The sequence below is a fragment of the Gopherus flavomarginatus genome, chromosome 3 (assembly GCF_025201925.1).
Source record: "Gopherus flavomarginatus isolate rGopFla2 chromosome 3, rGopFla2.mat.asm, whole genome shotgun sequence".
Classification (NCBI taxonomy): Eukaryota; Metazoa; Chordata; order Testudines; family Testudinidae; genus Gopherus; species Gopherus flavomarginatus.
This window is the reverse complement of record NC_066619.1, coordinates 21,118,314-21,132,942: the sequence shown is the minus strand read 5'-3', so window position 1 is coordinate 21,132,942 and position 14,629 is coordinate 21,118,314. Positions and strand designations below refer to the sequence as shown.

General features: G+C 33.9%; 2 protein-coding genes and 1 pseudogene across 8 annotated transcripts in view; 2 read left to right on the top strand and 1 right to left on the bottom strand.

The window, feature by feature from the left end:
- WDR7 (WD repeat domain 7) overlaps positions 1-14,629 on the bottom strand; it is a 367,588-nt gene that overhangs the window by 147,397 nt on the left and 205,562 nt on the right. For all 7 annotated transcript variants that reach the window (XR_007773255.1, XM_050944630.1, XM_050944631.1 and 4 more), the window contains one exon: positions 995-1,216. Coding sequence is in view for 6 of the 7 variants with exons in the window: in XM_050944630.1 (XP_050800587.1) it covers positions 995-1,216 (222 nt within the window). In the remaining variant the exon portion in view is untranslated. The remainder of the gene's footprint in view (positions 1-994; positions 1,217-14,629) is intronic.
- LOC127046995 (uncharacterized) overlaps positions 1-14,629 on the top strand; it is a 441,735-nt gene that overhangs the window by 318,992 nt on the left and 108,114 nt on the right. The window lies entirely within an intron of this gene.
- Positions 5,406-5,504, top strand: LOC127048555 (uncharacterized; annotated as a pseudogene).

Here is a 14,629-nt window from a genome sequence, read left to right as displayed (position 1 = left end):
AGCACCAGCAGGGCATGTCCTGTTCTGAACCCAACTATGAAGGGTTCAATATGCTTAACACAGGGGTTCTCAAACTGGGGGTCAGGACCCCTCAGGGGGTAGCAAGGTTATTACATGGGGGGTCGCGAGTTATCAGCCTCCACCCCAAACCCTGCTTTGCCTCCAGCATTTATAATGGTGTTAAATATATTAAAACATGTTTTTAATTTATACGGGGGGGTTGCACTCAGCTTGCTGTGTGAAAAGAGTCACCAGTACAAAAGTTTGAGACCCCCTGCTATGACAGCACAGATCTTATTGGACCTCAGAAGCCATCACATTTTCAGTAACCTTGCCAAACTCTTTGTTCTGTCATATCAGACATGCAAGTCCTATTTCAGTTCTGCCAGATAGGATCCTGGGTGACTTAACTGATCCTCGTTCATAAAGTATAAGGGAAGGAAGTAAATTATACTTGCCAGCCTTTGCTCAGAAAGAGTTGTGAAGTACTGAAAATTAAGGCCATTCAGTGAAAGAGATGGGACCAGAACTCAGTCTCCTAGTTCCTAATCTAGTACTTTTTCCATTAGGCCATAAAGGTATTTTTGAGAGGAAAGCAGCAGCAGTGGTATGCACACATGCACTCTTGGGTGCTTATAAATCTACACTATCTAGTTGGAATTTTCAAAAGCATGTAAGGGAGTTAGGCAACCAATTCCCATTACAAGTCCAACTTTGAAATAATTCAACTGACTTTAATGGGAGGGGAACCCTCAGGTGCTTTTGAAAATCCCACCATATATTCATAAACTTCATATATTGCTCAGCTTCATATTTCAGAAATAATTTCCTGATAGCTTCATATTAGTATGTTGACTAAGTTCTCAAAATTGGTTCCTTTTCCTTACTCTAGGAAAATGAGATTATTAGTGAACAAGGAGTTTTGAAATAAAACCTACTGAATAGTTATGATGTGGTTAAAAGAGCAATGGAGGACACAACATAGAATACTTACAAGTATGTCTTGCCAAGGAATAGTTTGATCCACCACTAGTTAAACCAAATCCCTCAGGAATTTGACTGGAACTGCGTGGCCTCGTCAACAGTTTTGGAGGTTCAATTTCAGCTCCAAATTCTGCTCCAATCACTCCTAGCAAGACAATAGCAGTGGCTTGCTTCCGTCTCTCTTCATAAGATGTAGATATTTTTTTCATTTGTGGGAGACCAGATAAACAACCTGAAATGTAAAATAAAGAGCATTAGGATGACTGGTCAGTAATACTAGAAGTGGAAGGCCATCCCAATCAAATTGTACACATTTATGAGAATTTTTCGTATTTATAACAAAACCGTCCTTTTCAGCTACTCAAACATATACTGCTGGGAAAATGTTATTGAGAGTGGTCATGAACATCAAATACATATCAAAGGTCAAACAGGAGGACAAAACTGTTCTCTTTTCAATCTCAAGGCACTTGTTTGCTATGCTTCCTTCTCCCTACAGGAAAACGTAGAGCCAGACAATTTTTAGGTGATTGGTCCTGGTTCAATTTTGTCTTCCAGAATCCCCAGTCCAGGCTAAAAATTTAAGCATGACTTGCCCCTTTCTCAGTCTTCAGTGCCACCTACAGAAAAGTAGCATGTTCTTATAGGAAAAGAAGTTTTAATTTCATAGTACCTCCAAGTTTGTTCATTGAAAAAGAGTGAAAGACTTCTAGGATTCTGTAGTTATTAAATCAGTATTCTCTGAAAGGCAAATTATGATTGTGATTCTTATTTACATCAGCATTAATCTGATTGAAGACAAACAAGTTTTTTTCACAGAAATAGTCTAGGATATAGACTTTTTAAAATACATATATTTTTCATGTTATAAAAAGCAGCCTGTTATTTAAGCGACCATCCCCTTCTTTTTTGATGATTACTTTTAACCCACAGCAACAGTACCTGGCAAATAATTATCGATTTCATCACAGTAATTACAGTATACTAACTAATGTGCTTGCTAAAACAAGGGGAAAAGTCTCACTGCAAATTTTCAAATATAGTTATTAATAATCCAATATATCACACACAACCTTTTTATTTCCCTCAAGTACTGCAGATTACCAAATTTGGTGATTTAGTGAGTAACCGCACAACCACAGTTAACCCCCCCCACCAAAAAAAGATACTTCATCATAAAATGTACCTTCTTCATATAGTTTGACAACTATAGTTCAGATACACTTATAACAATAACTCACACTACACCAGCAAATTCACTGGCATATATCTTGCAAAAGTAATGATGTCTTAGCTCCCACAGCACTCTGCAATTAAATCTTTGTGGAGAAGTTGGAAGAGACCACCTGGTATACTGTGAGAAAATACTGGGTTTGAATAATGAAGTGTGAATTAGTGAGTATCTACTATATGTCTAGCTTTTCTAGTGAATTTCATACTACTGTACTGATAGAAAAGTAAATATTACTTTAAAAAAAAAACAAGTATAAGAATCCCCATTAGAATGTAGTTCAAATTCTGGTAACGATGCTGTGGCTACGACCATGATATGCCAACCAAAGGGGTGAGGTGGGTTGGGGTGGGTAAGAATCTAAAACCTTAACAATGCTAAGGGGAAAAAAAAAAATCAATAGCCACTGCCTTCCCAGAAAGAAGGATGAAAATCTACTATAAACAAAGTGATACTTAAACATTTTAATTTGTATATAACTTATTTCATATATACATAATTAAGATATACAACACACAAATGGTACTGATATTTTGATATATAAATATATTATCCTTTTATGTGTTTTATATAGCATACTTAGAACATGAAGCAAACCATGCTCCCCTCCCCCAGCCCCAGCAAGAAGCATGCTCCATAACAATAGTTCAAAGGAAAGCTCTATTCTGCAGTTGCACTGATTGTTCTGTCAGCTGACCTCTGCAGAAGGGAATTGCTAACCACTGCCGAGCTCCTTAGCTGACAAATGAATGATCGCGGCTCCATCTATTTTCACTATGGCCGCCTCTAGCCCAGGTGCTCAGACAGAGAGCCCGGTGTGACATCTTAGATCAAGATGAATTGGCACAAACTCCTGATCCAAGATTGTTTTATACCATTTAATTTAGTTTCTTCCCCTGCTTGGATGAGCACAGCTCTGGTTATGGATTTCTATTCTAATGTACTGAAGCAGGCACTGAAAGAAGCCAATGAAGCAGATGCTGGAGCAGGGGACTGCAGGGATACTGATCAATAGGCAAGGCATTGACCCCAGCCGCTCAGCCTCTGCAATGGCCACTGCTTAAAGAAAAGAAAAGAAAGAAAGAAAAAACACATGTGCTGCTTCCAGTAGGAAATTAAACAACAGAGGCACTTGGTGAATTCCTGCCCCCACCTTGTTGTTCTTCCTTCTGTTTGATTACAATAATATTGAATTAACTCTTTATTGTATCGTGAAGGCTGTATTTTAAAACAATATCCTCAAAATCATAAGCCATGTCCAATAATCCTGTCAAATTTCACCCCTAAACTAACAAGTAACCCATTAACAGGTGCGTGTCCCATAATGCCAGAATTCTGAAGTTAAAGTATCAATCGCCCTATTGCCAGATATTTTAATTATATTCTAAAAAGTAAGCTATTATGCATTTATCTTACAATTTATAAATGAAAATTCACTGGCTGACATTGCCACTCATGGCCTATATTAAGCATATAGGAGTTTAAATCTCAGCAATTCTTACAACTGTACTTCTCAAGAGTCTCTAGATTGTAAGAATCTGACTCTTTGTTAATAAAGCAGTAAATGCTGTGACCAAAACAGGATGAAGGTAATATAGTTCCGACAGTCTCATTAGCAACTCATTGTACCAACATAAATTGCTCCTTCTCTCTCACCACTGTATTTTTTCCCTCCTTCAAAGGAAAAAAAAAAATCTCTGAGTGAGCACTTGTTTTTGCCCTTACTTTCTTTGAATTATTAGTAGGAATATACAATTAATTGGAATGATTTCCTACAAATAAACTGACAGCCAAATGGGAGATTTTAAAATGAAATGTCTATAAAAACAGTCCTTTCTACAGTTGCATTTGTCTCATGAAAATTTGGTATTTTCTCACAGCGACGTGCCTCCATTTAATCATGCTAAAGGGTGACACAGAGATCCATTTTCTTGACAGGACGGTTGATCACCCTATCACAGTAAGAAAATTAATAACCTCAAATAGCTCTATGTGGAAAAAAGAAGCTACAACGGTGAAAGGAGAAAATGTTCTACATTTTAAACCATATAGATAACACACTTTCTGTATTACACACAAATAGAAGTGAGATTTCTTCATTTTCTCAGATTTAGCAAAATGAACACATATATTAAAATATATTTCAATCTAAAATGAAGCTAGTAGTTAACAATTGTCTCTACAGATACCTTAATATGAGTAAATATTTTTCTAAGCTGTTTAAATAAAAATATGAGTAAAATATTTGAGAAGTTTAAACTGTTTAAAGGGCTGTGAGATATTGATTACTTCATTTAAAAAGCAGTCAGAGTGCAACCACGAGGTCAAGATAAATTTAACAGTTTGAAGCACTTTACTAAATAACTCTAAAGATCATGTTAATTGGCTCTGCAGAGTTCTAGGTTAAAATTAATTTTATCTTAGCTTACAATAAAAGGATTAAAAGACACATTAAGTTCTTCAGGTTTAACTGGAATAGGAATCAATGAATTTGAATTAAGGCTAAAGGCAGTTTTATGAGAGATGGACTACTACCAGATGCTTTATATCTGCTATTAGGAACATATTGATGGTACTCTGTTATTGTATTATGTATTAAAATCTCAGAGAAGTAGATGCCAGGACAACGTATTACTGTAAGGATAAACCATAAGAACATATGTTGCTAATGTAGTGGATTCTGATCACAGAGTGGATACCTTTTTTGGTTTGAGTTCACCCAGGATGTTATCCAACTGTGCCCTCATCAAGTGCTACGAGACTATATAAAGCTGTTATATAAAGCTACAGTGGACTATAAGCTTGCATATTTTAGCCATTTATGTAGAATGCTACACATGTGAATGTAATTAATAAGACTTAATCATTATCAATAAACATCTATATCATAATATTCCTCAGTGGAGAAAACTAACAAACATCAAGCTTTCAGCCTCTGCTTTCCACAGCATATCTTGTCATTTTTGAGAGACTTTTTGGGCATGATTATGTATAATGCACATACACAATACTTTCTACCAAACAAAACAAGAAATAAACAGTTTTAACAAGTTTGGTCAACACAGCAAATTAATTAAACAAATGGGGCCCTGTGTGGGTGCAGGGGGTCTGCCAGTGGAGAACCCATTACATGATCAATGTTTAAATAGAAAGGAAAGACAAAGGGAGGGAGAAAAGAACTATATTACTCATGCTTTGGCAGCACACATACTATAATTGGAATGATACAGAGATTATAATGGTCCCTGTGCAAGGATGACAGGCAAATTCATTGCGGATGGAGATTTGAGGCACAGCATGATTAAGTGACTTGCCCAAGATCATAGTAGTAAGGGGAGAACCATGCCTAGAACCCAAATCTCAATCCAGCACCTTACCCAAAAAACAAACGCTACTTTCAATTCTTGTATCTATCTCAGCAACTTCTCTAGCACCTACCATTAAACACTGAACACAGTAATTTAGATTTGGAAAGCACTACCCATAGAGAACGACTTTCAATGAGAATATTCTCAGGGCACATATCTTCCATTCAAGAGTATTTCACCCAAAATAAATAAAAATATCCTCCTTGTTTGCCATTATCATGCTCTCTCCATCTTTCACCCTCTTTTCAGTAAAGAAAAGCATATAGAAAACAATGTGGTAAAAGCAGAGATTAATAGCAACAACCAATGACACATTTTGTGGACTTGAAATTTTGGAGATAGTTTTCAAAAGATAGGAAGTTTTATAAACCGAATACCTAATAACTACAATGAAGTATGGGATTTGTTTACATTCATGTGAGATGAAAATAAATTCTATAATTGCAGTTTAACGTTGACAACTACTGGAAAATCTAAACATACAAAAAGGCTATTTTCAAGCCCCCACACATAACATTTACACAAAAATTAAAGCTGGGTAATTTAAATAATGCTTCCTCAGACAAAGCAAAACAATTTTCTCACAACATATACATTAACCCAATACATTCGTAATAAGCTGTTAAAAGTGTAACTCACTGCAGATAACCTTTAGTGTCCTATCTATATTGCAAATAAATTAAAGTTAAATGTATTTTAAAAATTTGCAAATCATATGCACACAACTAGCATTTGAAGTTGATCAGAACATTTAACAGAAAGCCAAATGCCAACTTACAACTTTTCCCAGATAATTAGCTCCTAAGACAATACACAGTAGAAGAAAATAATAATGTCTACAATATTTCAATGCTTTTCAAACCTTATAAAGAGTTAATAATGTCTCAAATAAACCAGAACTAAAAAATAATAGTATAAAGCAATACTCAGAATGGGAGGTAGCAGAATATTTGCCAAAAGTGGGAAGAGAGACAATATAATTCACTTGATTTAGCCTCCAGAGAGTTACGGTTCCTTCTTTCATTGATGAAATGAATAAAGTAGCCCTTTCTACTATGTACAAATATTTGGAGGGCCTGAAAATTTAGCTATTCATAATGTTGGTAGTTTCCTTCCACTGACGGAACAGACAAAATTCCTCCACAAACCCACCCTGTGATATTTTGGAGTGTTGTTTATTTTTGAACTGGAGAAGATTATAGATGTGCATCATGACCCCTGCTGGACTATAAATGTCCTGCCCATGTTTAGTAATTGTACATAATAAAAGTGAGCCGCCCTAGTTAACTAGATCAAGTTTTCTAATGTGGGGCCTGAATATCCTGTGTATTTCTTTTCTAAACTAATCATATCCATTGCCCAATTAGAAATCCAAACAAGCTCAAACTTTAATAGAATCAACACCATCGCTGTCACAAGATTTTACATCATTCTCTCAATACTTACATAAGTCCTAAGTAATATGGGTCACTTACATATGGCTGTCAGAATAAATACGTTGTCACATTTTCTTAGATGTCACTTTCTCCTAAGAGTAGTTATGGATTCTACACCACGACTATCCTAATTATGGAGATAAACTTCTACTTTTTGAAGTTCTTTACATTTATATTATAATTGTCTATTGATCTTAGTTGTAGAGCCTCAATGGAGTTTCATCAGGGATAAATTTGGTCCCATAAAATCTGTTTAAGCCTCCCATTTCAATGACTCTTTCCTGTTGTGCGCCAACCTCACAGTGGAATTATAATTAATAACGTGGTGCAATATTAATTTACAGTACAGCTTCACCGTGAGATGGAATTCTGACACCAGAGAACTGCTACAATTGAGAAATGAGGTTCTACGCATATTAATTCAGATTCTGGCTCTTTAAATGCTTGAGAAGTGTCACGTCACATATTTTGCAAAAGGTCATTCCAAGGAAATGGGGCAAGGATATTTAGTGACTTCTTCCCACTTACAACTTTTACCCCCAAACACACGTATGGAACAAGTTCTCAAAATTCCCTTACCACATTTATATACTACTTGCAGTGTCATTAGAGAACAGAACAAGGTTTCTAGAATAAGGGATAGATGTAAACAGATGATGTACATGCTTAATGCTAAACAAAAATCTCTCAACAAGAAACCTCAAATACTGAATGCTGGAAAAATAGTAAAAGAACAGTCATGTGAAAATATCATCCTTGTAATGCTGCCAAGGTCCGTGAAACACAGTGTGTTGATCTGCTGAGTAAGTGCTGGATATGAAAGTTAAGCTGCCTTCATGCAACATTAACTTATGCATCCAACTTTTGGGGGGGACGGCATAGAGGAAGGGGGTGGAGGAACAAACAAATATGTATAGTTTGCTCCTTTCAACCAATTCCTCTCTTCTTTCAGCTTTCTATTTGGCTGAGCACACAACAAATACCTGTTAAATACGGCAAAACCCTCTATGGAGATGGAAATTCCAACATATACCTGATGAGTTAGGAATCTCCTCTTACCTATAACTATTTTAGCTTGGGGTAATTACGTAGACTTCAATGGATTTACTGATATTTACACCAGTGCAAGTGAGAAAAGAATGAGACCATTAGTGCGTCCGCAGAGATATCCCCAGAACTGGTTTTCTATACAACTTATTACGATGATTACTTTTTTGATTTCTAATTTTGTTTTAAATTAGTTTGTAGCTTGACTGTCACCATAACCTTTTGGATGCAAACCACTTCAGTGCTATCTTGAATCTAGAAGCCTGACAACAAACAACAAAAGAGGGAGGAACTTCTCAGTGACTGTTAACTCTGAAGCCCAACAATGATAATATATACTAGCACTGTTAAGCATTTAATGGCTACCTGTAGTAAACATACATCTTATGTGGGTGCACCTATCTGTCATGTCGTGACAGCACATTCAAAAGCTTATGCTGCATGATAAAAGGTTAAAAGTTTAAATGAGTAAACTACTATTTTTTTCCTTGACCCTCAATGGAGAACTCTTCTCCTCTACTGCCAATCAATGGACTTCTTTATTCTTTCTTTCCCCAATATTAAGAGACTGGACTGGATTCTCACTGGAGAAAAATCAGTGCCAGTCCTTGTAAAACTGGGGTCAATATGAGGTGCTCCCTGCTCAGAAACACCTTGATCTGATACTTTCATAGCCCCCCCATATTAGGCTGGCTTGGGATTAAGACTGTACATTAAACATGGGTCTCATGCAACAGTTTAATGCACTAACTACACGGCTACCAGTCTAGCTATTAAACAGTCTTTTAATTATCTATATAATTGAAATAATAATTAAGGTCAGTAGGTAATAAGAGTGAAAGAGTAGTTTACCATGTAGTCATTTATAAAGTGTTGGACTCCTGTGGCACACCTTCTAGAATTCTGTGCGTTTCATATAAAACTTGCTCAGCAGAAGTACAAGCACTTCAATTTAAAAATCTAATTAGTGTTTTTAATGATTCTCTGTTTTATATACAGATAGAGGCTACTAAAATATTACACATTGGGCAATGTAGAAATAAGAAAGCAAAATTTCATGTTTTTAAAGAAAATATCTCACTGATTTTACCAAACTTTTCTGCAGTTGATAGAGTGTACAATTTCTAGAAAGGAGATTTGTGTATTTAGATAGCTTGAGAGCACTCAAAACACGATTTAAAAATTCAGTTTATGAAACATTAGTTATGAGATCAGGGCAGTGGCACATTTTTCCCCAAAAAGAAAAGTAATAGAGTGGCAATATTATAATATATTACCAATATACTATAATATTGTAAAAGTCAAGATTTTTTCTATTTAATTTTCATTTCAAACCATGTACAGTTCTTTTATATTTAAACATTTAAAACGTACAGAAAATTGCAATATCTTTCATTTGCAGGAAACATTCTATGGTTAACAAGAATAGCCATTTATATTAGTAATACAAAGAAGAATTTTTTTGTAACACTTACAACAGAATTTTTTTAAACAGCATGACTTGCCTTTTTGAGGTGCATATGATTTGGACACCAGTAATATAGTGACTACATAATGAAGCATCTCAAACATAGCACAGAATATTAAAACATCTTATGGTAAAACGAAAAACTGACCAGAATACTAGAGTGTATTCTTTCCAAAAACAATCATGCAATCATTTACATCCACCAAGAAAGCCCCAGAAATGAGCAGAAGGTACCTTAGTTTAAAGTTCTAATTTGAAGGGCTTTGTCTCTAACAGCATAGACATTCACTAATAAAAAGTATGATCGGAAATCTTAGTATGAGATTAGAACCCATCTGTAAATCCTTATGATTCTAGTGAGCTCATTTCATCTTATTCATTATGGACTCCTTGAAATATGTGATTGCAAAATTCAATGTCTTTATTAATGAGTTAATATTGAAATATTCAAGTTTAAATCTGTTAGCAATTTCAAAAATCTGTAACCAAAACATTTAAGAGTAGCTAACAGCAACCATCAGGATTAAGACACTGATTTTCTGCGGTGTAGCTGCTGCTATTCTAAGCTGATAATGTGTTTAAATCCACACCAATGAAACCAATACAACAGTGTTTTATTCAAGGTGAGACCAAATAAACCTGTCTGAAGCTTTGAGAAATTGGCTTTGCAGTACACTTTGAGTCCTAAGTGCCTTTCAGCCCAGGGATCTGTCATTAAATAATCATTAGCCATCATTCATTCTTCCTAAAAAGCTTAACATCTAAACTTGTTCAGCATTCACTAAAGTATTACTATAGACTACCAAGTACTCATTAGCACTTAGTGATGTTTATACCATTCTCTTTAACAGCTTATGGCCTTGTTACAACATACCTTGGAATAGCATGGTTTCACTGAATGCACATAGCTTCCAGGTATCCATGAAGATTAAATGATTTGTATGTTGTCTTGTCAAAATATAATACTATTTGTAATCTTATATTCAGTTATATATTTACGGTTTGCTGAAACTGTTTCATATCTTATTGCACATTGTCAGTCATTCTCGGCATTTCCTAATCTCAGTTTGCCTTAAACTTCAGATTTAGACCAGTGACAGATGAGATTTTAAAAACTGTACTAATCTATCCATGGATTTCTATTGAGATTCACTCTGTTGCCTGTTTTGTTACAGGTAACACGGACTTGGACTTTAATTGTTGAATTATAATGAGAATGCACTATACTAATCACAACAAACTAATTTCACCTTTAACTGCGAAATACTGAGTTTGTTACTGCCGGGCACTGGCTATCCCTAACAAGCTACAGAAAACAAGGAACAAAAATTAAATATTTATTTAATTCAGAATAGCATGTTAAGCCATAATGTTTCCTTTTTGGTATGTACGTATACAGTTGATTGTTTTCTTTCCAGTTAAATGAACCCTTTTTTTGCTCACCAACAATTTATTTAGAAAGTATGTGTGTTGGAAATTCCCTATTCTCTTTTAAAATCCAAGACCACAGATTAATTATTATGCCTTGCAATGTGTATCTCTCATTGGTAAGTCTGACTAAGTGATCATTACATTAGTTTAATATAATTCTGTTAAAAGCTGTATAATGTAATATTTATTTAATGAGTTGAGAATTAATTTAAGTGTGCCAGTGTATTGTATTTATTATGCTGACATCTGTTTATTTTACCATGCATTTATAAATTAAATTATACAAATATTTACTGTATGATGATCTTGTCATTTCAGTTACTAGATAAAATTGTGCATCTGTATGCAGCATTTAAAATTCCATAGATTTCTCAGTATTGTGCTGTAATATGTTAGAAATCTATACCTTATTTCATCAATATCATCTGCACAAATGTACAATTAACATACATAAAATCTTAAGCCTCACAGAATTGCATAACAATAAAAATAATATTAGAAATAGAATAACATACATAAAATATATGCCTCACAGAACTGGGATATTTTGAGTATGAGGTTCTACTGTAAATAAAAGGAAAATTCTATTTTGTTTCTATTAAAGTAAAAAAGAAATTTGGCCTACTTTCCCAATGTAAACTGTAAAGAATCCATTTTGTCTAGGACAATTTTTCACTGGTCTACGCTCTGAGAGAAAGAATCGTCTTCATCCATTTTATGCTCCTTGAAATTCAATAGAGTGAAATATTCAGACATAAAAAGAATGCTACAGTACAGAATAATAGTCCAGTGAACAGCAAAATACTATAGAAAATACAGTAAATAAAAATATCTACCTATATATATATAAATGCATTTTCTATAAATTATAAGATTAACAAACAGCAATAATTAAACAATATCTTGTGTCAGAGTTAATAGTATATTTAAGCATACATTAAACAAGAAATGGCAGAGTTAAATATTTGAGTAACCACACCTAGAATACCTTGTCCTGTTTTCTTTTTGAATTAGCAGATTAATGAAATTATATTCTTACAGTGTGACAGTATTTAAATTGATATGACTATTGAAAAATGAATCATGAGGTACATGTACATTGATACTAGAATTTCTCAATAATATTCTTTTCTTGCCAATGCATCAGTTCTGGCTACTTTAAAAACACAGCTAGAAATATCAATACCTACAACTCTAACAAGGAAATGAAATATTACAAAATAATAGTTAAAGGTCACTTGTCAGCAAGTACGTGTATGAAAAGAGAGTAGTTAGTTTGCATGTAGTTAATAGCTAGACAACAAAAAATAAAAATGCTTTCCTAAATGCTTTAAAAGATATGTTAGATTAACTGTTAAAAATAATTTAAAAAACCCCAAACCAAAACCAAACCAAACCAAAGCAAAACAAAAAACCCCAAAACTTCATCACTTCATCAGTAAAAACAATTCATTCTTGAATATCAAATCTCTCTGGACACAGGTAAAACATTCAAATATAAAATTCAGATTCACAGTGGTTTTACTGAAACATGATTACTATTTTCCTGAAAAGGAATGTAAGAGTAAAACTATTTTAAATTATAGTTGTTTTGAAAATGAGTTGCAACCTATCCTGATTCTTTATGAATAGACCAGGTTCTTACTAGAAATCATTGAGAAGACAGGTAAAATTAGATAGCCATGATTTGCAGGGAAATCAATAAGAGATACAGCAATATCAGATTCTAAGCTGTTTTTTTAGAAATTAAAATTTATTTTTCCCTGTAAGCAAAATTGTTAAAAGTTATCAGCAGAATGGATACTTTCAAATGTCATTATACAATTTTAGAGACAAGATGGGTGTCTCTTTACTATCCTGGGACCAAGACAGCTACAACAACATTGCAATCATCATATAATTTTGACACATCCAGCTTCAGAAAAACACTTTTTAAAATATATATTTTTTTAAAATCCCAATTTTAGTATGATTAAAATACATTTCTCCATGGCTTGTTTTACTCTATTTCCATTAAATATCTTAAAATGCTTAATTAAATCAATTTGACAGTGAAATGATCCAACTATTACTACACACAAACAATAGGATGTATTTATTTTTATGGTGGGTCTCATCATAGTATCTGTAAATTAATTTTAAGAAAATGTTTACCTCTACGCAAATGAAAACTTAAAAGGTAAAATTATAAAGTAAAAATTGGGTGCCAAAGTTGTGAAAAGGGAAAGGTGAATACCACTACGGGGAAGCATAGCAGAAATATATTTAGAATTATTTAACAGTATGGATTGGCAAATTAATAAAAGAAAGGGAAATTCAGAATTACACAAGTAGCTACAGTTCAACCTACCTAGTTTCTCAAAAGTAATAAACAGCAATTATATTTAGTGATAGATTCTCAGCCTTTTCTTAAAGCTGATTCTATATTCCTTGAGCACCAAAATTCCCAGTGATATCAATGGGAATAAACTGGATATGTAACAAATACAGGAAAGGGCCTGGAATTTATTTTCCCTGTGCAAAGGTGTAATGTAAAAACCCAAGCAAATTTTGTGGTCTATTATGCATACATATTTTATTAATATAAACATATGACTATTACATGCAATTATACAGTTCTGTATTATTTAACCCGTTATATTAAAGCATGGAATCTTTTATGGGGAAACACAGACTGAGTCAGAGGTTTACATGTAAAGTTAAATATTATTGGCTAGTATGTCAGCACAAATATTTTAAGATTCACAAATAGTAATAGGTACATTTTTAGCAATTTCTTGATTCTTTAACCCAATATTGTTTAACATGCATGTATATTTTATTATGATTACAGAGCACTGAATCTCCAATTAGGTTTCACTTCCAAATGGTATAATCAACAGGATATGCTTTTCACTTTCTGGTTTAAATCTGTATATTCGTATTAATTATGAGAAACTACTATATACATCTTACTCAGAAAAATGCAGAACATATCATTTTAGACGTTACCAATATTTACCAATTTATTTAGAAGTAAAAGCAAAAGAACGCCATCAACAAGGAAAGCACAAATCAGCATCAAAATTATAACAGGCCCTACTGTATTGCAGAAGCTCAATACTAGAGTGCAGCTGCTGGAGGAACTCCAGAGAGAGTTAACCTGATGTGATAAAAGGCTTGACAAAGCAATTCTGACTGTGCAGCAATGCTAAGTTGTGGGCTAATACGAGAACAGGGGGCCCAATCGGTGTCTTTCAACATGCGCAATTTACACATGGCTTTATCAATAGCTCTAGTGCTGAATACAGAACACACTCTATTTGGCTTTCAGTCAATTAAGCTTTAAGCTGTCAGCAAACAAGACTTTTAAGTTAATTTTGAATCACCACGAATCAAGTTGAAGGTTGTGAAAGGGCGCGCTCACATGCCGGCATGAAAAAAGCAGTTTAATTGCCTCTGAATAGCTATTATTATGCTGCAATTGGCCTACTGAATCTTAGATGATCTATTTATTTATCAAAGTGCAACCAAAGACTAGTAAAAGAATTAAATTTATGAGCTAAGCTTTTAAAATTCAGTATAAGTAGGTAAAATTACACGCTTCTGTGTACAATATAACAGATCAAAATATTAGATTGTTTTATGTTCAACATGTTTTATTTAATTACATTAAGTGACATTG